Source organism: Aethina tumida, chromosome 1 (genome assembly GCF_024364675.1).
Source record: "Aethina tumida isolate Nest 87 chromosome 1, icAetTumi1.1, whole genome shotgun sequence".
Classification (NCBI taxonomy): domain Eukaryota; kingdom Metazoa; phylum Arthropoda; class Insecta; order Coleoptera; family Nitidulidae; genus Aethina; species Aethina tumida.
In genome coordinates, this window is record NC_065435.1 from 14271612 (window position 1) to 14297906 (window position 26295).

A 26295-nucleotide genomic window follows, 5' to 3' on the forward strand; every position below is an offset into this window, starting at 1 on the left:
CATTGTAATAATATCTGTATTTGTTCTATTTGTTTAAATGTCGAGTTTTCTCTTTAATTTTGAATCTTTCACATCTTTGTTAATATAATGTGTTAAATTTGCACGTGTTCGTTTTTGTTAAATTTGTCCGCCATGTTGAATTTCCATCACCTTTTCTATCATTTTATTATTATTCTTGTTTATTTAGAAAAATATGATCTCGTAAAACAGTTTTTCTCATTCATAGATTTCTGGAGACCTAGTTGACAGCAGTGATTTCAGGCATCTAATATTTTTACAAACTTATTTATGATATTGAGTCATAATTTTTTACACTAATTTTAAATTATTATGTGAGAATTGTTGTTCAGAATTATGATATCTCTTATGTCATTTTCAGTCTGTTGAATTTATTTTAATTATTGAAGTATTTATTTATATACTTATTTATATTGCTCATGAGACGTTGTGAAAATAACTCCGAGGGGATTGTTAATTTGTTTATGTATATGAATATGTTTTAATTGTGTTGTTGTCGATAACTGATTAAAAGACCTTCTAATGTTCTTCTAAAATTGTGACCAGAAGGAAATTAGTTTCAGTATTCGATAGAGCGTCTACATAATGGTGAACAATAACTAAATTCATTTAATTTGATTATTTATAAACAATACTTATTGCAAGACACATAATATTGATATTCATAATCATAGTAAAGTCCAGTTGCATATATTTTTAACAAATACGGATATAATAATACCAAAGTTGCAAATAAATCATATTTGTTAATTTTACTTGTATTTGTTATTTGTGGTTTTCTTTCATTATTCAGTTCTATACATTCAGAATGGGGTGTACAGCATTTTCTTCTTTTCTTATTACACACAACAAGGGTTGCTAATTATTCTAGTAGACAACGTGGCCATTTTTTTGAACTTTTCTAAATTCTAATGCTACCCCGGCTGGTACCATTACAAGAATTCATGTCGTTCCATAAGTTTTCAATGGGATTTAAATAGGGACTTTGCGCTGGCTAATCGATAACCTCAACATGATTGTCTTTTAACCAACTTTGAACAACTTTGGATGCATAAAAATCGATGTAACTGGTGAATTATCGTTGGCAAATGGTTGCTTCACATCTTTCATGATATTTCTGTACATGAAACGGTCTATTTTACCATTAATTTTCTATAATGGTCCTATACTATGTCAAGAAAAGGAACCCCAAACCTCAACTATGTTTCAAAGTTTTTGTAGTGTATCTGTGGTCAAAAATTTTATTTGGAGGACGATAAACATATTGTTTACCATCTGATCCTATTCTCCAGAACTTAGATTCATCATTTCAGTACTCTACTAGTATTAATGTATTTTGTGCAGACTTTAGACTTGATCCAATATTCTTTTTTCATACGAATGGTTTCTTTACTGAAATACATCCTTCCAAGTTTTGTTCATTCAATCGACATCTGATTGCTCTACTAGACACACTGATATTGTACTCAATTAATTCATTTTTTATTTGCCTAGAAGACAAGAAAGAATTTCGTTGACTGTTAATATAATGTGTCAAATTTGCACGATTTCGTTTTTGTTAAATTTATCCGCCAATTTGTCTGACTATAAAAGAAGTTGTTTTCTTATTGTATTTTAAATTGAGTGTGTTGCTTCATATTAATAACATTGAAAACCATTTTTTTTTTTGGGGGGCATCTTAGGTTTTTAGCAATGTCAGCACTATTTAAACCTTAATATTGCACGTATTCTAACTGGACAATATTTTAAATTATTTATACTATTCCTACTTCGATTTTCTAAATTTATTTTGTTAAAATCACCTCCCAGTTATATATTTATTTGATTTATTTATGTACAATGACTAATTAAAATAACCATTTATTAATTGACTTTCTTCAATGAGCTATCGAGTATTAAACTTACTGTCAACAGTATATATAAATTTATTAAATTTTTTGTGATAAGTAACACGTTATGACATTAAACAGAAAGGTCCAAGAAAAACCAATTGAACGTTTACACGAACGAGTTATTTTCATAAAATACCCGCACATTAACGTAACAGTTTTGTAACATGAATTTTTTATCGTGAACAATAAACGGTGAACGAACGTGTTGAACAATTTTAAAGCGGGAACGGGCGCTCTCCTCTCAGAAGTTCAAAGAGTTAAATATCGCCGCCTTAAAACTCCATATAAATTCTATGCAGTTAATTAGTATTAAAACTTGGATTTTATTAAAAACGATTCATCCAGGTTATAGGAGCAGGCATGGTAGGGAGATTGAGTAGATATCATCGTGAACTATGTGCCGAGAACCACTGACTCATAACGGCGGCGATAAGCTTTTATAATATAAGTACTCAAAAGTTAAACTGGTGAAGCCCTTTTATCGTTAAGATCCGCTGCGATTCTGTCCCGCGGAAACATTTCTTCGAGATGACTTTCAATTTCAGATTTTACACAGTATATTTACTTAGCGGGGCTCAGAACAAATCGGATGCTGCACCCGAGATCCCGTGCACCGTTGAAATTTTATATTTCTATGCGGGGTCCCTTTTTTGGTCTATTTTAATGTGAATTATTATTTAAAGAAATACATTTCATTTCCAAAAAGGAATCAGATGAATGCCGACTGAAGCAACTTCAATTTTGATAAAAATACTCGTCGATTTAAAAGGGGGAAGCTGAAATTCAGTATTGACTTTCCGTGACTCCACCCGCTACTCACCACAGCTTAAAAAAGTCACATACCCTACTCATTGTCCTTTTTGGTTATTTTTGTGTTTACTATGCAACTGATCAATCTTATTTTATTCGTTAAAACATTAATTTCTAATTTTTCAATGGACAAAATTACTAAATTTGTACTTTATGGCCTTTCATTGGTCTGTGTGAATTTAAATCCACTATTAACAAGTGCTCTTTTACTTATTATAATTATTTAATTATAGGTCGAAGTTCAACAAACGTCGAACAATCCAATTTCATCAACTGAAATTGAAGCAAACCTGGAGGAAATGGAACTTGCTGTAACTAGTCCAAAGTGTGTGAGAAGATGATTAGTGGACGGGGGTTTGTTTGACCCCAGACCTACAAGAAAAACCCTGGTTTCTACTAAAAATGTGAAAGTCCAATTTTGAATTGCTTAGAATCACTGGACCACAGAACAGTGGGTGCGAGTAGTTTTTGCGACGAACCTAAATTTAATTTATAAAAAAATGATGGTACTGCTTATGTTAAACACCCTACAGGGACAAAACTACACAAGAAGTTTGTCATACCTACAGTGAAACTTCTGATGTAGGCTGATTTTTGTACAGAGATATGTTAACAACAACTTCCTTCCATATATTAATAAATCCCAAACACAAATTCAAAATTGTGACGGATTGATTAAAAAACCAAAGCATCGATGTTTTGTCTTACCCGTCCCAATCTCCAGACATCAACTCTAAAGAAAACCCGAGGGGATCCCGTTTATAACCAAATTCAACATAAAAATTTTAAAAATTTAAATGTACTCATCACAGAAATTCAAAAAGAGAATGGACGAGTCTATTCTACGAAGGTGAGCCTAAGTTATAAAACAAAAAAAATATTATACAAAGTGTTAATGTTAAATTTAATAACATAGATATAATTATTAAAAATCACTTTCACAATTATAGTTGCTATATTTATGTCCAACTCAACTGCATATAAGTGTTTTAAAATTTTGTTAATTTTAGTATTTTTTAAAGGCTACGAAATATTTGTAAACTTTGTAAAATAGACCAAATAAAACTCCATCTTTTGGTATAAAATTTATCGACTTCCGTTCAGCCAAGTTGAAGTTATTGAGTTTTATCATTTCCAATGTTCCAACGCTTAAACCACAATATTACTTTAATAGATACAGCAAAAAGAATACAGTAAAAATCATGGCAAATGTTCTCAAGTAATTAAACATCTTAAATGCACCTTTAACTGGTAAATTGACAATGATATTAAGCCCTCTAGGACCTGTCATAGATGTTTAAAAATATTTCGCAGTTTATTACCTATTTAATTACTAGTTTCTGAGATATTTCACTCATTTCTATTTTTTTAGTAATCTTATTTAGCGGGTATACTGCCATCACCGCTCTTTTACAAGGAACGGCAATCAAATCAATTAACGTTGGAAACTTTGACAGGATAAATGAGCTTGAGCTCGGAAAATTTAAATGAAAACAAAAAAAAATCATAAAAGTAGTCCTATTTATTTAATATGTAAATTACCCTTTAATGTAAATTACTTAAACTATGATCGAAGAATCAATTTGTCATTGTCAAACAATAACTTAAGGCCGGGATATTATGCTGTATATAATTTTCGCGGCCATTTGTAATTTGAATATTTTTTGTGGCAGCCGGCAGTGAAGATAGTTTATCATGTGCAGGAATAGGGAACACTTCGAGCACTGTATTAAATATGGCACTGTTAGAATGGTTGCGCAAAACATGAAATACAATTGTTGGGTTACCACGCCTTGCAGATACTATTATGCAGTTATCGTCAAAAGATAGATAATAATCTGACTCTGGTGTAATTAAATTTAATAAGTCTGGACTCAACGCAAACACACGAAAAAAAAATTTAAAAGGATTACACTAGTCCAGGCGGGGTGTTTATGGCTCACATTTCCAGTATCCTCTAGGATGTGCGGACTTGTCGTTATTTTGATTATTCCTTATATTTTTATATTTAGGTGGCTTGTCATTTGTGAGTCTTTGCTTCAGTTTTCTCTTCACAGTTTACTGTTATGAATTAAAACTCTTATTCTCTTAATTCTGGAACCTTAATCCAAAAATAGAATGACCTTTCGATGTTTAATAAAAAATTGGAAACATATTTGTCACTTAGAAAATGTTGATTTTGGAGTTTGCAGGAAAAGAAGAAAAAAAATTAAAATAAATATTAAAACTGAAATATCTCAAAAACGGCTGTGATAGACAAAATTATTCAAGTGTATCTTAACAGTTTAAAAAAATATTCAGTGGCTTAGAAAATAGAGCAAGAAAAAGAGGAGAACCTCCATAATCGACGCCACTGTAAGAATATGGACAATGTTTATTACATTGAATTGTAGGCATTTATTTCAGGATAATGCAGGCCATGGGATGAGAAGAATACTGAATCAGCCCCAGAAAGATATCGGGCTCATAATTTCACCGTTTCTGAATAAATCAAAAAATACTGAAAATCAGTAAAAATTGTTATTCTTAGCACCTTGTGAATCGATTGAGCTAAATACCATTCATTTTTTGACCATGTTACGATAACGATAACAATATGAAACTATATTTTTGAATTCTTCATTCAATTTTCGATGAAATTATGAGCTTCGAGATTTTTTTAAAACGGTACGTCACATTGAAAAAAAAAAAATAAAAAATCGATTTCTTGCTCAAAAATCGATTTCTTTTTGTGATTTAACTCTTGAAATGATACAGATCGATTCACAAAGTGATGAGAATAACAATTTTTACTGATTTTCAGTATTTTTTAAATTATTCAGAAACGGTAACAGATAATGATCTGAAACTTGCAGCATCGAAGTATCTTATGAGTGCCAACATTTCCTGAGCCCCATACCTTTCTGGGGCCGATTTAAACACAAATGGACTAAATGTTACAGAAATATGAGACAGAAACAATTCTTGAACTTTAAATTTGAGAGGCTGTATTTTCTTAAGGAGAAACTAGAAAAAAATTTTATTTAGATTTTCTTCATTATTAGACATGACAACTGCTCCCAAGTTTTTACCACACATTTCAGAAACACCTTGTATATTTTACCAACTGTCAGTTAACATTTATTTTTTAAAGATAAAAAAATAGTTTTCAATTCAATCAAGAACTGATTATATTTTTTATAATACATAAACCAGACTAACAGCAAATAATGCTACAAATTACAATATTACATCCAACTTTATGATAAATTAACATGATTGAGAAAAAAATACGATGCTGACAATGTAACGTTGACAAATTTATTACTCACAATCAGTATAAAGTGTAACAGATTTTGTGAAACTCGTCGTACAATATTTGTAGTGATTGTTGTTCCTGTTTTAAAGCCATACGTTATCATTAATATGTGTGTCTCAGCGGAGCATATGTAAATATTAATGACATGATTTATATTTATACTGTTTAACGGCTGAATTTTTAACAAAGTCAAATACATGGATGCTGTAAATTAGAGCTGCCTAAGGTTCAACTTATTAATTTTTATACCTCAGGCCAAAACAAATTAATTATGTCTATGTAATAGTAAAAAAAATGGGCACTTACAATGTACATGTAGCATCATTCTCTTGCTGACCGAAGGAGGAACGCCGTTGGCAGCTATACAAAGATAAGCCCCCATTTCCGATCTGGTCACCTTGGTGAGAGTCAGCATCTCCCCTTCCACCTGCTGCTGCCTTTCACCACGGGCACTGCCACCGGTTCCACGAGAAAGAATGGGTCCGCCGTCCTCCCTCTTCCACAAAATCTTAGGTTTCGGATAGCCCCTGGCCTTGCACACCAATTTGGCCGACCCACCTTCCGGCACCATCATGTCGCCGGACGTTTCCTCGTACACTATGTCCGGCGGGATCACCACCTCCAAGAAGGCGGTCTGCGAGTACAAAGAAGACGACTTAATGATTCGCTTAACATTTTTAAACGGCTTGCGAAATTTAACCGAATAGTTACAGTATGCAGGGCCCGCATCAATTATTATTAAACTAAACTGTTTCGCACCAAGTGTAGCGAAAAGAATAGAGATTAACGCCTTGTCGTTTTCTAATTAAATTTTATTTAGAAAACTTCCCAGAATTAACAAATTATGAAACTTCTGAGGGGGGTCGTTCACGTCATTAGCTTTAACTTCCAAGGAAGGAAAACTATGGCCTGACCTAATAAGAACTCATAAAAAGTATTTTAATTATAAAAAAAAAACATTGAATATATTACTCTAAGCCCCCAGGCAAATTAATAAACGTCAAATTCTTACGTAGTTCCATTTTGCCTCCAAAACGGCATTCCATTCATGCCGTTACTGCATGATTGTGTTTAATTTCACTTGAGACCAACTAAACAACATTTACTAATAGTTACTGAACTCTACTCTCTCTCTACTTATAAACTGCTCCAACATAGCACGGCTATTTCGTAGTTGTGTATGGGAGATTTGGATTTCAGTTTATCGGTATCTAACCGAAATCTTTATTAACGAAGAAATTAATTAAATTAACTTTAAATTTTAACAATTTGATGATAAAAAAATTACACAAGTTCGTACGTTGATTGTTGTTTAATTAAAAAGAACCGAGAGGGACAAATTAAAATAAAATTAGCTCGGCTTACCTGCATTTTCATGGGGTCGGTATTAACTTGACACATGTACTGTCCCCGGTCCTCCCTCTTAACGTTCCGTATGTTTAGCGTCCATGTGTTGAAATCATTGTGGGTAACGGATAAGCGTGCGTTGTTGGTAATAACGTGCTCATGGATTGCCAATATTGCCTTGGTGTCCGCTTTTATCCAGGCGACCTGATCCAAAATGAATTGTTAGACCCGGACGATTATCATTTTTGCGTGAGCCGCAGTGTGCCGTTTTGAACTTTTTATTATTGTTTTTTTTTTTTGGTTTCGTATTAAAAAAGCAAACTAAAGTGGCGCAGTATTGCTGTTTTAATTAGCGAGACAGTGTTTCTGTAATACGATTTATTGGAGTCGGGGAAAATGTACATATGGATGTCCGTGGTTTACGGATTAGCAAACGACACACAAATTTATCTTTGCATACAGATATATTTATTTCATTTATTAAATAATTATCGTAATTGGAATTAGGTAAATTTTCTTTTTATACCAATTGATCCTTACGTTGAATCACTAAGATTAGTCATGATGACCTTAAGTCATTTGTTTTATTGAGTTAATTAAAACCTTTGTTAAATACAATATTTTATATTATATTTAAAATAATTACACTATATTCTTTCTATAATTATTAATTTTGTACCTAAAACAAAAACTATTTCTACTTAAAATAAATCTTAAACAAAATAAATGCCCACTATGACTGCTTACAGAAATACTTAAAATATATATGTATTAAATAATTTATATATAACTTAAAAAATGTTAATATTTTGTTCGATATCTTTTGTTCTTTCTAATCACTTGTAAACGCCGAGGTATAGATTCAACAAGATTTCATCAAGAGTCTTTTGAGAATAAGTTCAATGACTAGAATTAATATACAACATTCATCTAAATTTGATAGTTTTTGGGATCGTTCCATAAGTTTCCAATTAGGTTTAGATTCGGACTTTGCGTTGGCCAATCGAAAACCTCAATATTATTATATCAATTTTGAACAACTTTAGACGCATGCTTCGAATCATTATCATGCATAAAAATCCATGTATCCGGTAAATTATGGTTGGCAAATGGTTGCATTACATCCCTCATAATATCTTTATAGACGAAACAGTCCATTTAATCAATAATTTTCTGTAATGGTCTTATACCATGCCGAAAAGAGGAACTCCAAACCATAACGTTTCCTCTACTTCGAAAGCTTTAAAGCTTTTCTAGTGTATCTAGGATCCAAACTTTTATTTTGAGGACGACAATTGTATTATTTATGCATGCTTCGAATCATTATCATGCATAAAAATCCATGTATCCGATAAATTATGGTTGGCAAATGGTTCCATTACATCCCTCATAATATCTTTATACACGAAACAGTCCATTTAATCAATAATTTTCTGTAATGGTCTTATACCATGCCGAAAAGAGGAACTCCAAACCATAACGTTTCCTCTACTTCGAAAGCTTTAAAGCTTTTCTAGTGTATCTAGGATCCAAACTTTTATTTTGAGGACGACAAATGTATTATTTATGCATGCTTCGAATCATTATCATGCATAAAAATCCATGTATCGGGTAAATTATGGTTGGCAAATGGTTTCATTACATCCCTCAAAATATCTTTATACACGAAACAGTCCATTTAATCAATAATTTTCTGTAATGGTCTTATACCATGCCGAAAAGAGGAACTCCAAACCATAACGTTTCCTCTACTTCGAAAACTTTAAAGCTTTTCTAGTGTATCTAGGGTCCAAACTTTTATTTTGAGGACGACAAATGTATTATTTATGCATGCTTCGAATCATTATCATGCATAAAAATCCATGTAACCGGTAAATTATGGTTGGCAAATGGTTGCATTACATCCCTCAAAATATCTTTATACACGAAACAGTCCATTTAATCAATAATTTTCTGTAATGGTCTTATACCATGCCGAAAAGAGGAACTCCAAACCATAACGTTTCCTCTACTTCGAAAGCTTTAAAGCTTTTCTAGTGTATCTAGGATCCAAACTTTTATTTTGAGGACGACAAGTGTATTATTTATGCATGCTTCGAATCATTATCATGCATAAAAGTCCATGTATTCGGTAAATTATGGTTGGCAAATGGTTCCATTACATCCCTCATAATATCTTTATACACGAAACAGTCCATTTAATCAATAATTTTCTGTAATGGTCTTATACCATGCCGAAAAGAGGAACTACAAACCATAACGTTTCCTCTACTTCGAAAGCTTTAAAGCTTTTCTAGTGTATCTAGGATCCAAACTTTTATTTTGAGGACTACAAGTGTATTATTTATGCATGCTTCGAATCATTATCATGCATAAAAATCCATGTATCCGGTAAATTATGGTTGGCAAATGGTTCCATTACATCCCTCATAATATCTTTATACACGAAACAGTCCATTTAATCAATAATTTTCTGTAATGGTCTTATACCATGCCGAAAAGAGGAACTCCAAACCATAACGTTTCCTCTACTTCGAAAGCTTTAAAGCTTTTCTAGTGTATCTAGGATCCAAACTTTTATTTTGAGGACGACAAGTGTATTATTTATGCATGCTTCGAATCATTATCATGCATAAAAGTCCATGTATCCGGTAAATTATGGTTGGCAAATGGTTCCATTACATCCCTTATAATATCTTTATACACGAAACAGTCCATTTAATCAATAATTTTCTGTAATGGTCTTATACCATGCCGAAAAGAGGAACTCCAAACCATAACGTTTCCTCTACTTCGAAAGCTTTAAAGCTTTTCTAGTGTATCTAGGATCCAAACTTTTATTTTGAGGACGACAAGTGTATTATTTATGCATGCTTCGAATCATTATCATGCATAAAAGTCCATGTATCCGGTAAATTATGGTTGGCAAATGGTTCCATTACATCCCTTATAATATCTTTATACACGAAACAGTCCATTTAATCAATAATTTTCTGTAATGGTCTTATACCATGCCGAAAAGAGGAACTCCAAACCATAACGTTTCCTCTACTTCGAAAGCTTTAAAGCTTTTCTAGTGTATCTAGGATCCAAACTTTTATTTTGAGGACTACAAGTGTATTATTTATGCATGCTTCGAATCATTATCATGCATAAAAATCCATGTATCCGGTAAATTATGGTTGGCAAATGGTTCCATTACATCCCTTATAATATCTTTATACACGAAACAGTCCATTTAATCAATAATTTTCTGTAATGGTCTTATACCATGCCGAAAAGAGGAACTCCAAACCATAACGTTTCCTCTACTTCGAAAGCTTTAAAGCTTTTCTAGTGTATCTAGGATCCAAACTTTTATTTTGAGGGCTACAAGTGTATTATTTATGCATGCTTCGAATCATTATCATTCATAAAAATCCATGTATCTGGTAAATTATGGTTGACAAATGGTTCCATTACATCCCTCATAATATCTTTATACACGAAACAGTCCATTTAATCAATAATTTTCTGTAATGGTCTTATACTATGCCGAAAAGAGGAACTCCAAACCATAACGTTTCCTCTACTTCGAAAGCTTTAAAGCTTTTCTAGTGTATCTAGGATCCAAACTTTTATTTTGAGGGCTACAAGTGTATTATTTATGCATGCTTCGAATCATTATCATTCATAAAAATCCATGTATCTGGTAAATTATGGTTGACAAATGGTTCCATTACATCCCTCATAATATCTTTATACACGAAACAGTCCATTTAATCAATAATTTTCTGTAATGATCTTATACCATGCCGAAAAGAGGAACTCCAAACCATAACGTTTCCTCTACTTCGAAAGCTTTAAAGCTTTTCTAGTGTATCTAGGGTCTAAACTTTTATTTTGAGGACGACAAATGTATTATTTACCACTTGGTTCTATTTTATTGAACATGGATTCAACACTCTAAAGTACTTTTCGCTATAATTTTGGAGGACAATTAATATAGTTTTGTATAAACTTTAGTCTTGTTCAGTGAACGTCTGATTGTTCTTCTATACACACTGATCTTGTATGACTCGACTAATTCATATTCTAGTTGCCTAAAAGACCAAAAAGGATTTCATTTACTGATTCTTCCAATTTGTTTGTCTATAAAAGATGTTGGTTTTTTGTTAGGACGTTTTCTTATTGTATTTTCAGTTGAGTGTTTTGTTTTATATTTACTAATAATATTTTTCAGGAGCATCTTAAGATTTTAACGATGTCCGTAATATTTAGAGATTGATGTTTCATGTTTATTATTTCCATCTTCTCCACAGAGTAATGTTTCTTTCTTCACACTGAAATTGAGTAAGTCAATAAAATAATATAAATCCTACTAAGAATAAATTCTTAATTTAAATAAAATATCTCACAAAATGTTCAGTTTTAAAGTGTAGAGTCCTAATATAATTTAGAAGACTAAGATTAAATGTACTTTCAATCAGTTGCCACCCAATAATTTAACTAACTATTTTTCACATAAAAACGCCAATTTTAGGGCCAAACAAGCAGAAATTAGCAATATGCTCGTTCTTATTAGTTTGACGAGGAGGATTCTTGGAAAGTTTTAAATTTTCTTAAGTATTTTAGCCGTGCCCATACAGCCTCGTTTATTAAATTCTTCAAATATATTAATAAGGCACAAGTTTATTAATGATAACCGAACTTTCTGATTCATGGTAAAAAAAATGAGATGCGGAAAAGGAGTTATTCGGGTATGGTGATGAACAATGCTGCAATCGCAGTAACAACGTTAATGTCTTTTGATGGCAATTTAGTTTAATAATGGCCTAAATAGGAAACAGAAAGGCTGCGAACAACAGGATAGACTGAAAAGTCATTTAATCCGAAAGGTAAATTGCAGATATCTGCCCGAGCCAACTAACTTTATAAGAATCTTTAGATTACAATGTAAGCAAATTAAGAATCAAAAGTGATGTTTTTACTCAGATACGGAGGATTATATTAATAGCTACACCGGCATCAAGTTTAGGCCTCTTGAAAGTTCCGGTTTCTCTGAATGTCGGGGCTTTAATATTACCTAAAAGTTCATAATATTTTTTTGTATTATTTTTAATTAAATCAAATTTAAATGTGGTTAAAAACTACGTTAATTGGGTACTTAGTACAAGTGAAAACAAAATTAGAATTATTATTTACAACCATCAAAATACATGGCTTTTTTTTTCTGTAGAGGAAAATGCAACCTATCAAATTTAAATCTCAAAAATTGTTTATTTCTCATATTTCTGTTATCTTTGTTCCAATCGTGTTTAATTATTTTATGTATTATATTAAAATACACGTCAGAGAAAAAAATATTTATGTTTTCTTCATTATTGAAATTGTTCCCAAATTTTGATCACCAATTTTAGGTAGTCCTTGTAAATAATAATCTGTAATCAATCTATATTATCTATTTTATACAGATTATCTGCTTCTGCGATAGATTCTTAAATTAAAGATTATTTAATCAGTTGTCAATATCTAATCTCTTATGTAGTAAATAGTAATAAACCACACTGAATATAATTAAAATGGACGTTACTACAAGTTGTAATTGAGCCCCTTAGAGACTTTTCAAACCGCAGCTTCGTAGTTTGGGTATTTTAATTAATAATACCTCACTAATCATTATTTATTTACTTAATTTCGACTTAAGTAACAGTTGCCTTAAATGCCCAACAATTTGGAGAATTAAATTAAAAAATTTACAAAAAATCTAATAAGGTAACAATCATTTAATTTAATGTGGGTATTTTGTTAAGCTTCTTTAATGTAAATGAGACTGAAACGATCCACTAAACTGTTAACTTTTGTTTTTAATAGACTGCCTACAATGCGGCAATATTGTGAGACAGTTTTATTACGTTTAAAATAATACGACGGAATCTTTGTAGAGAACGAAATTAAATTTACACTTGTATCTACTTTGTAAATCGTATAACAAATAAAATTAATATTGTGTAATTGTATATTTGATTATATTACCCAGTTTTGAGTAATATTTGTGGTGCTTTCCGGTATATTTATTGCTGCATGTTGTGACACAACAGATTTAAGACAATTTAGTTGTCCATAAACTGAATGGAATAGTTTAAGAAATATGAACACATAAAAATATACAGACAGACTTGTGTATTACAACTGCCCACACAAAATAAAACTGTTTTTCTAACAGACACTTTTTCATTTTGTTGTTTAAATAAATGTGTATTTTAAAACGTCCAACGAATTTCTCTTAGAGACATTCCCTAAATAATTAAAACCATCTGTATTGCACCAACGTATAATATTTCAATTTTCAATATTGAACGAACCATTGGCCAATCCAACAACTGACCACAACACCAGTGTTCCAGATCCCAGAAATTTATTAGATTTCTGTCGTGGAATTTATTCAATCTTGTTTTTATTACTTAGCATTATTCTCCGAACACAAGTTTATCACTGATGTTGATTAATGACTGGTTCCTTTAAGCTAAAAAAAAACTAAATAAATAAAACAGTTTTCACTTGTATTTATTATCTTGATAAAGGCCCTCTCGAAGGTTGCTTCTCTTTTTTAGATAAGTATTTACGGGATCTGATGCTAGCCCCGCATCGAAGGTGAATAATAGCATTTGCTGTTTGCATATGAAAGCTTTTCGACACTGGCGCACGGCACAATTCGAGCCGGGGGCAGGGGGTTGAGACACACTCACACACATACACGGGCGGGCTATGTCATATGCAGTCGATATTATTCCTCGATACGAGCACATCAAAAATTTCCATTCTTTACGTTTCCATTAATAAATCAATTTACGACGGTATCTTGATTTAATTTAATGCAACGTTTTGCTGCCATTAGATCGCGGTCTAATGAAAATCATTCATTTTTTGGAGAAACACATAATGGCCAGGAACAATGGAAATGCTGGAATCAATTATTTACCAATTTGTGTATTCCAAAATATCAATGGAATTTATTTCGAGGAGACTAATGTATTAAACATGAATTAAACTATCAATTTTAATAGTTTTCTTAAAGCTTTGGCACTACGTTAACTCCAATCATCACATATTTTTACAGAAATACTTGTAATGAATATTTTTAACACAATTTTTGAGTATTAACTTAAAGTTTATTAACAGTTTTGTGTAATATAGAAGCTTTGATATACTACTTCGAAGATTGTTAAAATATTAAACTAACATTTTTATTTTATGTTCTTGATTAACATTAAAACTTTTTTATAAAAAGTGAGTATTTCCTGTAGTTTCATTTCAACTATTCACATATTTTACAGATATGCTTATAATGAACATTTTTAAAACAGTGTTTGAATTTTAGCTTAAAGTTAATTGACAATTTTTTCTAAGCTTTGACATTGGATCTATTCTACTTCGAAGACTATTAAAATAATAAACTGACATTTTTATTGTAAGTTCTAGATTAACATTAAAACTTTTATGTGAACATCGAATATTTCAGACATAATGTATATTTTTATGACAATTTTTGAGTATTATTTTAAAGTTAATTGACAAGTTTATCTAATATCGAAGCTTTGACATTAGATCTATTGTATTTCGAAGACTATTAAAATAATAAACTTACATATTTATTGTATGTTCTTGATTAACATTAAAACTTTTATGTGAACATTGAATGTTTCAGATATAATGTATATTTTTAAGACAATTTTTGAGTATTAGCTTAAAGATAATTGGCAGTTTTCTCTAATATGGAAGCATTGGTTCTATTCTACTTCGAAAACTGTTAAAATAATAAACCGACATTTTCATTTTATGTTCTCGACAAACATTAAAACTTTTATGTGAAAATTGAGTGTTTCAGAAAGTTTCATTTCAACTATTCACATATTTAGTATATACTTATAATATATATTTAATAAAAAAATGAGTATTAGCTTAAAGTTAATTGTCAGTTTCCTTTAATATGTAAGCTTTGACATTGGGTTTATTTTACTTCGAAGACTGTCCTTGAATAACATTAAAACTTTTTTTGTGAAAATTAAATGTTTCACACAGTTTCATTTGAACTATCCACATATTTTCAAATACTTATAATGTAATTTTTTAAGATTTTTTGTATTAGCTTAAAGTGAATCGACAGTTTCCTTTAATATGGAAGCTTTGACGTTGGCTCTGTTAATAAGAAATAAAAATCATAACCAAAAAAAGTCCCATGTGTAGATACAATTTGATTGACAAATTAATTAATATAATAATAAATAAGGTCTAACACTCTCCACTGGATTTCTTTAGGTCCCGTTGGAGTTAATATTCATCTGTGCAAAGGGCAACTAAGTGTATTTAAACTATCTTGCACCAGCTCACAAAACTATTTAGGCCCCCTTGCGTCCTTCTAGTCGGTGGGGGTGAAAGTGAAATTCAAATTAGAGATATGCTGCTGAACATCGTGCTCTGTTGTGTCCTGTTGTGGTGCGGTTGAGACCTCCCTTTACTTGTCTAATGGACAGGGCCGTAACGACACTATATATTATTAACATAAAAACTCATTATGCCATAACAAAAACGTAAAACTTCCAGTAAGTTTAATAGGATAGTCATAATTTATTGGTCTCTAAGCACTTAGGTGGCCATGTTTTTTTTTTTTTTGATAACTATTAAGTTAATGAGATTGTTTAAGAGTTTAAGTATCAAAATACGATTCTGTTTCCAGCACATACACTGAGTGTATTAGGTTTAATTTAATACTATGTGCCAATAGTAAACAAGTGAAAGCTATCAGCTAATATTTGCTTTTATGCCTTCCAAAATTAATATAAGACGATTTGGACAGAGAATGAAATTGGCGAACTGTTTCGGCCAATTTTGTATGTGCACAAATCAGGACTTTAGGTATTTAATGATAATAAATTGCAACAGAATGCAACCAATTTTTGGTCACAATTATTGATTGTTCGAATTAATTATAAATTATGTTATGCACACAAATTAATAAAGAATATTTCATATTAATGTTTTTAACGTTATTGCATTTAATATTTCTATTGGTAATAAACAACAATTAAAACATATTTAAATAGTAATTCCGTTAAAAATTATAAATTAATTTCAATTAATAATTGATTGCTCACTTGTTAAAATATTTGACTAATCGTAGAAAGAACACCATGAATTGTCATAATTGCCCATACCAATTACGTTATTTATATTCGCCGTGTGTCAATATGTACGTATTGTTTTTAAATCGGCAAATAAACCGTTTAATGTTACAGCACACATGAATGTTTGAGTAAAACCCACTAAAAATATTTAATTGTTAGTGTTTATTTAATTTTTTATTCAATCAATTTGCCACGGATACTCTAAAGCGTTTTATTTTAAAACTCGAATAAAAGTACCAGTTGCTATCACAAACTAATTTTATTTTTATACACCGAAAATATAGATTTAAAATGTTTTGTTTTTTGTAACTGCATTGCATTATTATATAAAAGTTTTTAAAATTAAATAATTAAAATTAACATTGAATTAATTACATTCATGTTTAAAAAACTATTTTGTTAAGTCATATTTTTAAATTTTAGTATTTTTATAATAATATTAAATAAATACAAAAAGTGTAAAGTAAATAAACAAATAATATTATTTATACAAATATTTTAAATCAATTGACTAACTATTTTTATAACATTTTTATAAATTTTGTGTAAATTTTTATAATTACTTTAAAGTAATTGACAACTTAATTTAATTTTTTCCTTTAATTGAAATATATTCTTTAATTGCTATTTTATTTACTAGAATATTTCGTTATACGTATTTTATTTTATAAGTTAAGAATATTTTTAAAATAATTCTAAATAATTTTAATTATTTAATTTATTTAATTACCATAAAAATAAAATATTCATAATTACCTATTTAATTTACTATTTATTTATGCAATACTTGTAATAAATAGTTGATAAATTTATAAAACTTAATTTAAATGTTATTGCTTAATTACTATTTTATTTAATAAGTTAAGAATATTTCCAAATAATTATAAATAATTAAAATTACCATAGAAATAAAATATTCATAATTACCCCTTTAATTTAATCTTTTTAATAAATGTCTATAATTATTTTTTAAATAATTTGAATAATTATCCAATATTATTAATAATTAAGTGATAAATTTATAATATAAAATTTAATTTAAATTTCATTTCTTAATTGCTATTTTATTTTCTAGAGTATTTCTTGGTAAATATTTTATTTTATAAGTTAAGAATATTTTTAAAATAATTCTAAGTAATTAAAACTACCATAAAAATAAAGTACATGAGTATGAACTCATTTAATTTAATGTTTATAATGAATGCTTATTTTTTAAATAATTTGAATAATTATCCAATATTAGTAATAAATAGTTAATAAATTTATAATATAAAACTTAATTTAAATTTCATTTTTTAATTGCTTTTATTTACTAGAGTATTTCTGTGTATATATTTTATTTTATAAGTTAAGAATATTTTTAAAATAATTGTAAATAATTAAAACTACCATAAAAATAAAATACTCATTTAATTTAATGTTTATAATAAATGTTTATAATTATTTTTTAAATAATTTGAGAGTATTTTTGAGTATATATATATTATTTTATAATATAAATTAAGAATATATTTAAAATAATTCTAAATATTTAAAATTGCTATTTTATTTAGTTAAAGTATTTCTGTGCACATATTTCATTTAAAAAGTTAAAAATATTTTTAAAATAATAATATAAAAACACATAAAAACAAAATATTCATAATTACCCATTTAATTAAATATTTTTAATGAATGTTTATAATTATTTTTTAAATAATTTAAATAATTATCCAACATTATTAATAATAAATTGTAATTTAATTTAATGTTTTTAGAAAATGTTTTTTAAATAATTTAATATTACTAATAATTGATAAATTTATAATATCAAATTAAATTTAATTTACTTCAGTATTTTTGTGAACATGTTTTATTTTATAACTTAAGAATATTTTTAAAATAGTTCTACGCAATTAAAATTACCATAATATTCATTAATACACATTTAGTTAAAAAATAAATGTTTACAAAACATTTTTAATGTCATATTTTTAAATTTCAGCATATTTAAAACAATACTAATCAATTTATATAGATAGATCCTATAAAAAAGTCTAAAACAAATAAAATTATATGATTTATACAAATATTATTTAAATAGGTAGATTTTGTAATAATTTTTATCAAATATTTAAAAACTTAATCTAATTTTATCCATTTGTTTGCAATTTTATTTACTATAGTATTTTTGTTGTTTTTATTTATAATCAATGATTTTTTTCTATATAATAACCATATACAACTTAACATATTCACAAAACTTTCTTTTGTTCACAGTTTTTAATTATTAGTTTGTAAAACATTCCATTATTTTATTTTATTAAAAAAGTAGATTGTACAACATTCAAAACATCTATTATGCGTATTAATATTGCGTCCTTTGAACGAAAAGTTAAAAAATCTGTTATTTTTTAATTAGTTTGTGGAAGTTAAGTTGGAAGTTTTTAAATAATTAAATACGCCCGGTTTAAGTTAGTTTAATCTTTAGACTAGTGGTTAAAATTCATGGTGTGTTTGTTTTTGTGAATTAAATGTAACAAACTTCCGTAAGATAACACACCAATTCCGAGTTCAAATTAGTTATTGATCAAAGGTCGAGTTTTACACATTATTTCTGCGAAAATTTCATTAATCCAATTCATAGTTACTTTGTACGTGGTCCGCGGACGAAGTTGCATATTTCCGATTATTTAAGTCGAGTTATTGGACAACGCGAAGATTAAGCTTAAAATTGATTTTCCGGGGGGTGGTGTGGCCGTCCAGCTCAAATCGTGTGAGCAGATTTGGAAGGCTGGACGAGTATTTAAACAAGATTTCTTTGCTTTAAGCTTTTAGGAAAGGAGATAAATCTATATACATATATATATGGTCCATGGGTTTCAGATAGAAATGCATTATTTGCAAGGAGACGTAGAACATTTCTTTTAATATTCTTTGCTAGCATTTCAGCATATCTACCTAACCTTGGCTTTAGAAGGGATTTATGTTGTACATGATAAAATTCCTCAGATGATACATTGATTCTTTGATCGCAGTGGTCTAAAAAAGGACTAAATATATATCTTCTGCGATACAAGGCACATGGCTTTTGACTTTACACATATTAACTATTTTTATGTACTTTTTTCGCATCAAGTATAAATCAAACTTATATGTGGCTTTTAAATTTATTTTATTCTAAGGGCTTAAATTCCCAGTTGCAATAAATACGTTCACATTTATATTACTTTCAACAAGAACTAAAGGCTATCTCTACGTCAAATAAATACGCTGGGGACTTCGATGTCCTTTTAATTAAAACATAAGTAAATAAGAACACTTGTTTCACGTTTTATGACTTAATAAAATGATAATACAAATTATATCTGTAATAATAGTTGTGTAAATCAAAAATATAGATGTTGAAATATAAAACAATGGACACGTTGAAAATTTAATTCTCGAAGAACATTCGATATGATGACATGAAAGTAGATAAAAGCTACACACAGTTCCATGGGAAAAGGCTAGGAGAATAGCAGTTTGCCATCTGAAAATGGCACTATTAATGTTTATATTGCAGTAATGCAACGCTACAAATAGTGTTAAGAGTTCAAATATTTAAACATACTTGCACTTATATTAATAAATTAAATTTTAATACTATTTCATTTTCGTAATAATAATCGCTTTGAAATTAATTACCTACATCGTATTGTTAAATTAAATGTTCTCTCGTATAACACAAAAATGCTACAGAATTTACGGTTATTGATTTATTTTAATTAAAGTTAATTCAGACTTGTGCCAAGAATTATTTTATTATCAAAACATTTTTTTAGTTTAATATAAAATAACAATTTATGTCATTTTATACAGAATTCATAGTTAATATTTCTGATAAATTTTTATATTTTAATTATATTTTTATAATTTAATGCAGTACATAAAAATTAAATCATAAAATTTTATCTAAAATTCATTTTAAAATATATATTGTCATTTTTTAGAAGTTTTAGATATTTTATAATTTAATTATTATTTCTTAATTTTTTGATTTAGTACAGTAGAGTACAAAAAACAATTTAAGTTTCAAAAACAATTTTATAGTTATTTCACTTTTTCAAGTTTTTTAATTATAGAAATCTTGCAATAGAAATATTTATCTTTTTAAGCCAAAAATGTACAAAGTTTTTTATATTTGAAATTATTTTGATTATTTACTAAAATATTATTCAAAAATTGATATTCCTGAAAACGGTTGAATATTAGTTTCATATTCATATCTAAGTTTGAATGTAAAAAAAGAGTATTTACTATTAAATTTATCATTAATAATTATTACAAATAACAATAGTAATTTTTTGCTTGTACTCAAAGGTTTAACTAAGTTTTATAATAAACATATTAAAATTTGAAAACTTAAAAATTGAGAAAATTGTTCATTTTTAAGTTACTGTTAATTTATTAATACTTGTTTGCCTAAATTAGTATAAAAAGTTTTCTTGTATAAGACATAATTCTTGAACTTTTACATTTAATTTTATAATTTAATATTTATCTGACAAAATGAGCACTAAAATAAAATTATATTGATAAACATAAAAATCTTTAAAAATATATTGCCCTCGTAAGGAAATACTGTGTATTCAAATTTGAAGGTATTTTTTTTAGTTTTTATTCATTTAAAACTTTAGTTTATCCTATTCTTAGATATTTTTATAATTAAATGAAAATCTCTTTAAATTTTGCATCAATTTTTCAACAATTTGTGTCATTTTTATATATTTTATTTTTTTAATTGTTATTTCTTATTTTTTCATTTACTACAGTACATATACTAACTGTAAAAAAATCAATTAATTTAAGTTTCAAAAACAATTTTATAGTTCAGGGCTCAATATTTAATTTTTATTTCACTTCGTCCAGTTTATTAATTATAGAACTTTTGAAATAGAAATAGATATTTATCTTTCTTAAGCCAAGAATTTTAAAATGTTACAAAGGTTTTTTATATTTGAAATTATTTTGATTATTTATTAAAATATTATTCAAAAATTGATATTCCTGAAAATGGTTGAGTATTAGTTTCAGACATATATTTATATCTGCTAAGTTTGAATGAAAAAAAGAGTATTTTACATTGTATTAAATTTATTATTAATAATTATTACAAATACTACTGTTTTTTTTTTATTTTTAAACCAGGAAAACTTAAACTTTTTGGCATTTTTCTGCTTGTACTCAAAGCTTTAACTAAGTTTTATTACTGTTAATTTATTAATACTTGTTTCTCTAAATTGAGATAAAAAGTTTTCTTGTATAAAAAAAATTATACTTTAATATTTATCTGACAAAATGAGCACTAAAATAAAATTATATTGATAAACATAAAAATCTTTAAAAATGTATTGCCCTCGTAAGGAAATACTGTGTATTCAAATTTGAAGGTATTATTTTAGTTTTTATTTATTTAAAACTTTAGTTTATCCTATTCTTAGATATTTTAATAATTAAATGCAAAATCTCTTTAACATTTTGCTTCAATTTTTCAACAATTTGTGTCATTTTTATACCAGAATTTTTAGATATTTTATATTTTAATTATTATTTCTTAATTTTTTCATTTCTACAGTACATATATTAACCGTAAAAAAATCAATTATTTTCCGTTTCAAGAACAGTTTTAGAGACCATGGCTCAATATTTAATTTTTATTTCATTTTGTCAAGTTTATTAATTATAGAACTTTCGAAATAGAAATGAATATTTATCTTTTTTACGCCAAGAATTTTAAAATGTTACAAAGGTTTTTTTATATTTGAAATTATTTCGATCGTTTATTAAAACACTATTCAAAAATTGATTGATATTCCTGAAAATGGTTGAATATTAGTTTCACACACATATTTATATGTGCTAAGTTTGAATGTAAAAAAAAAGAGTATTTTACATTGTATTAAATTTATTATTAATAATTATTACAAATACTTACTTCTGATTTTTTTATTTTTAAACCAGGAAAACTTAAATTTTTTAGTATTTTTCGGCTTGTACTCAAAACTTTATCTAAGTTTTTTAGTGAACATATTAAAATATATATTAAAATTTAAAAACTTAAAAATTGAGAAATTTGTACATTTTTAAGTTACTGTTAATTTATTAATACTTGTTTGCCTAAATTGAATTAAAAAGTTTTCTTGTATAAGAAATAATTTTTGAACTTCTGCATTTAATTTTCTACTTTAATATTTATCTGACAAAATAAGCATTAAAATATAATTATATTGATAAACAAAAATCTTTAAAAATGTATTGCCCTCGTAAGAAAATGTGTATTCAAATTTGATCATTTTTTTTTGGTTTTTATTCATTTAAAACTTTAGTTTATCCTACTCTTAGATATTTTAATAATTAATTGCAAAATCTCTTTAACATTTCGCTTCAATTTTTATTTTAATTTGCTCTAAACCAGTTATTTTTCATGTACGAATATATTAAATTCATTTGAGAATACCGTTCATATCCAACATCTTTTGTTAACTCAGCAACATGGTGTAGGCACAAATACATGATGATTACTTACTACTTTACATGAAAATTTCAATTACCTCAATTCTAATTTCGAATATTCAAAATAAAAAAAGGCTCTTTAAGTGTGGGACGACGAATGCAAGTGAGGTAATCACGTCCAAGTCTCTCGAGAACACGGAGCCTTTTTCCGAACTGTGTGGATGTTTGTCATTCAAGACATGGAACGGACCGTTCCACCTAGGTTATTACACAGACTCCTAAAAACCAATTCCGTGAAGCTGAATTAGATTTAATATATCTATTACACTGTTTCCTAAGTGTTTCTTGTATTCAATACGTACAATCAATAATTTTCAATGTTTACAGGGACTAATACTAGGTTTAAACTCGTCCACGTCGTGATTACCAAGTGGGTAACGATCACCTGCAAGTATAAAAAAAGATAACATTTCAATCAGTTACTGGATTTTGTGTTTAGTTTATTGTAATGAACCGGGGATTTTTCGGGAGGTGCTTCCACAAAGAACTCGGTCAGATGTAGCTTTAAAATTAAAGTGGAAACATAGGGGGGAAGAAAATTTAGGGTTTTTAGTATAATTGATAGTGAATAACGAGGAGGTTAAAACCAGTGTCCGACCAAGGCGACCGTAACAATGGCAAGTATTAATGACCAGATCAGCAATATTTCGAAACAACGTTGAATACGTTAAAGAACAGGCTTAAGCCCCATGCACGTTGACACTATTTTGTAATATAGACATTTGTAGAGGTATTAGAAGTTCTATTATATTACCATCTTGTGAAGAACGGTTAATCCTTCTGTTTCTGTAGATAATGAAATATGCAATTGTGTCTGGATAACAATGGGTCGACGTTTTGGTGTTATATATAGCTTAAGTCTTCATTTCAAATTTCAGTCGTTACACACCAGACTACGATGTTCAGATAATCTTTAATATCGCACTTATTATCACGTTTACCAAACATCCTCATTAATAAACATACCAATAATTTATTACTCTCATTATTTGTTGACATACGCTTTCAAAGATGAACTCGTTTGTAAATTATTGTAGATCGATAAATGAAATAACAGGGAGTTTCAAACCATTGCTGTTAGTAAGATAATTAAAAAGCTTTTTTGCACAAAACAAAATGTTGTGCATTTTTTATTATTTAATAACAAATTTTAAAGATTCATTAAATTAAGTAAAAATGAAGAAGCAGCAAAAAAAGGGTGATTAATTACACAGCAAAAACATTTATTTAATATTTTATTATAGACTATGAAGTGATGAGGATACGATAAAAGGTAGACAGGTAATAAGGTAATTTTAATGTATAGTTTTATTGATGTTTATTATATTAATTTTACACAAAACTCTTAGTATATATTGATTATTAATGTTTCCATATTAAAATTATTATTTTGTCACTCACAGACATTATTTTGCCTCTATTCATTTAATTAAAAACATATGTGGTAGAAGGTATCTTGTAACCTGAAATAGCTGATTGTCTTATGTCTAAATAAAACAAAACTTCAGTTCAATTCAGCTACAATAATGACAATTCATTTCATACTTATAAAATGCTTTAATCATATCAATTTCCCAATTCAGGAAAGGTTTTTTTAGGCAAAATATAAATTTCATAGAACTAATAAATGTATCTGTATGCTTTTGCTTTAAATATACAGAAGAATATTTTTACAAGAGCATGATGAACATGATCATATCTAAAGTCTCTCTAATGGTAAGATTCTAACAACAACATACACATGCTTGATATAGTCCAGAGCATGTAGACTGGTACCACAAATGATTGAGGAAGGTACATTCTACATGCTTGTTGTACAAAAATGTTTGAACCACATGCCAGAACTTTAATAATTCTAATCTTCGTTTATGGTCATCGATTTTCAACTGGGCACCTAATTATTGGAAAAACAATTGTGGGAAACTGAATTAACAAAGCCGTTTCCAATAATTAAGTTGCAACGATACAAAACAACGGTGTCGGTCCTGAATCCTGGTGCAAAAATGTGCATCCTGGGTGCAACTGGTGCTCGGGTGCTCAGTGCTAGTGCAGAGAGTTGAAGTAAAATATACATGTTGATGTACCTGTCACTCACTTAACCAAAAAGTTAAGTAAGTAATAGAATACACAAGTCAATTTTCTTCAACCTATTTTGGTGCGGAGTGCTTGTTATTGGTGCAGAACTAAACATTTCCAGCCATTGCTGGCCGGAGTCACACTGGTGGTAAACAAATCGGTGCATTTACAATTTTTAGAATTAGAATTAATACACACCCTGGCTGTGGAGAGATCCCCACTCACCCTGTATCCTCCCAAGTTGTTTACGACACATGTAAATGTCGCATCTCTACCTTGTGGCACTGTTACATTCTCCAGTGGGTACAAGAAGTCCGGTTCAAATCCGGATACTTCATCTGTAAAAAATAAACAAATTTATAACTCTCATTAATATCACGATGGTTGTCTGATAATTTTGTATAAATTAAGTGTAAAATAAGTTAATTTAATGCAACCAGTGAAAGGCTAAAAAGTGTGTCACTTTAAAATGCTGCTTTTTACCAATTTCAACCCCCATTGACTTGATCCAAGTCTTGAGAATAAATCGGCCAAAAAATAGTTGGTTAATACTTTTCTAACTTTTAATTATATAAATATTAATCAAATAATTTCTGATTTTTAGACCAATTTCCTCAAAATTTGTCCAGAGTATAAATAGGCCAAAGGGCAGGACTTAAAATGTCCTTATTTAAATTATTCAGTAAATCGATTTTAAATCCTACTAGTCTTGTCAATGATGCACTTGTTATGAGTCAAGAATTGTATATTACGTTAGAAATATTTGTTAATTTATTAGGAACCTAAAAAGTACATTATTTTATCATTAGTCATTGTTAATATTGATTTTAATATTAAAATTGTCTTATTTTTATTGAATATAATTTCCAGACAATATAACCGAGAAGCTTTTTGTCTGTGTTTCAATGTGTATCCGTGTTTTAATTGTTACTGATTTTGCCCTCCCCAATAAGTTTTCTTGCGTAAACAAAAAGGATATTTAAATAAAACGGATATTAGTCTAAACGTAACAAAGAAATAAATTAAAGTTAAATTTAATTATTCATTGAAAATGTTTAATAGCAGTGCAGGCAGTAAATTTGGGTGACAGTTATTTTTTATGTTGATAGTTTATCGGTACAGAACGGCTCAGCCAGAACAAATCATTATGTTGGAT

General features: G+C 28.3%; 1 protein-coding gene across 3 annotated transcripts in view; it reads right to left on the reverse strand.

The window, feature by feature from the left end:
* LOC109609530 (protein amalgam) overlaps positions 1-26295 on the reverse strand; it is a 160906-nt gene that overhangs the window by 31540 nt on the left and 103071 nt on the right. For 2 of the 3 annotated variants that reach the window (XM_049968714.1, XM_049968725.1), the window contains exons 3-5: positions 25338-25477; positions 7384-7569; positions 6325-6652 (exon numbers count right to left, since the gene is read on the reverse strand). In XM_049968714.1, the coding sequence (XP_049824671.1) occupies positions 6325-6652; positions 7384-7569; positions 25338-25477 (654 nt within the window). The remainder of the gene's footprint in view (positions 1-6324; positions 6653-7383; positions 7570-25337; positions 25478-26295) is intronic. The other variant, XM_049968731.1, reaches the window with a different exon arrangement.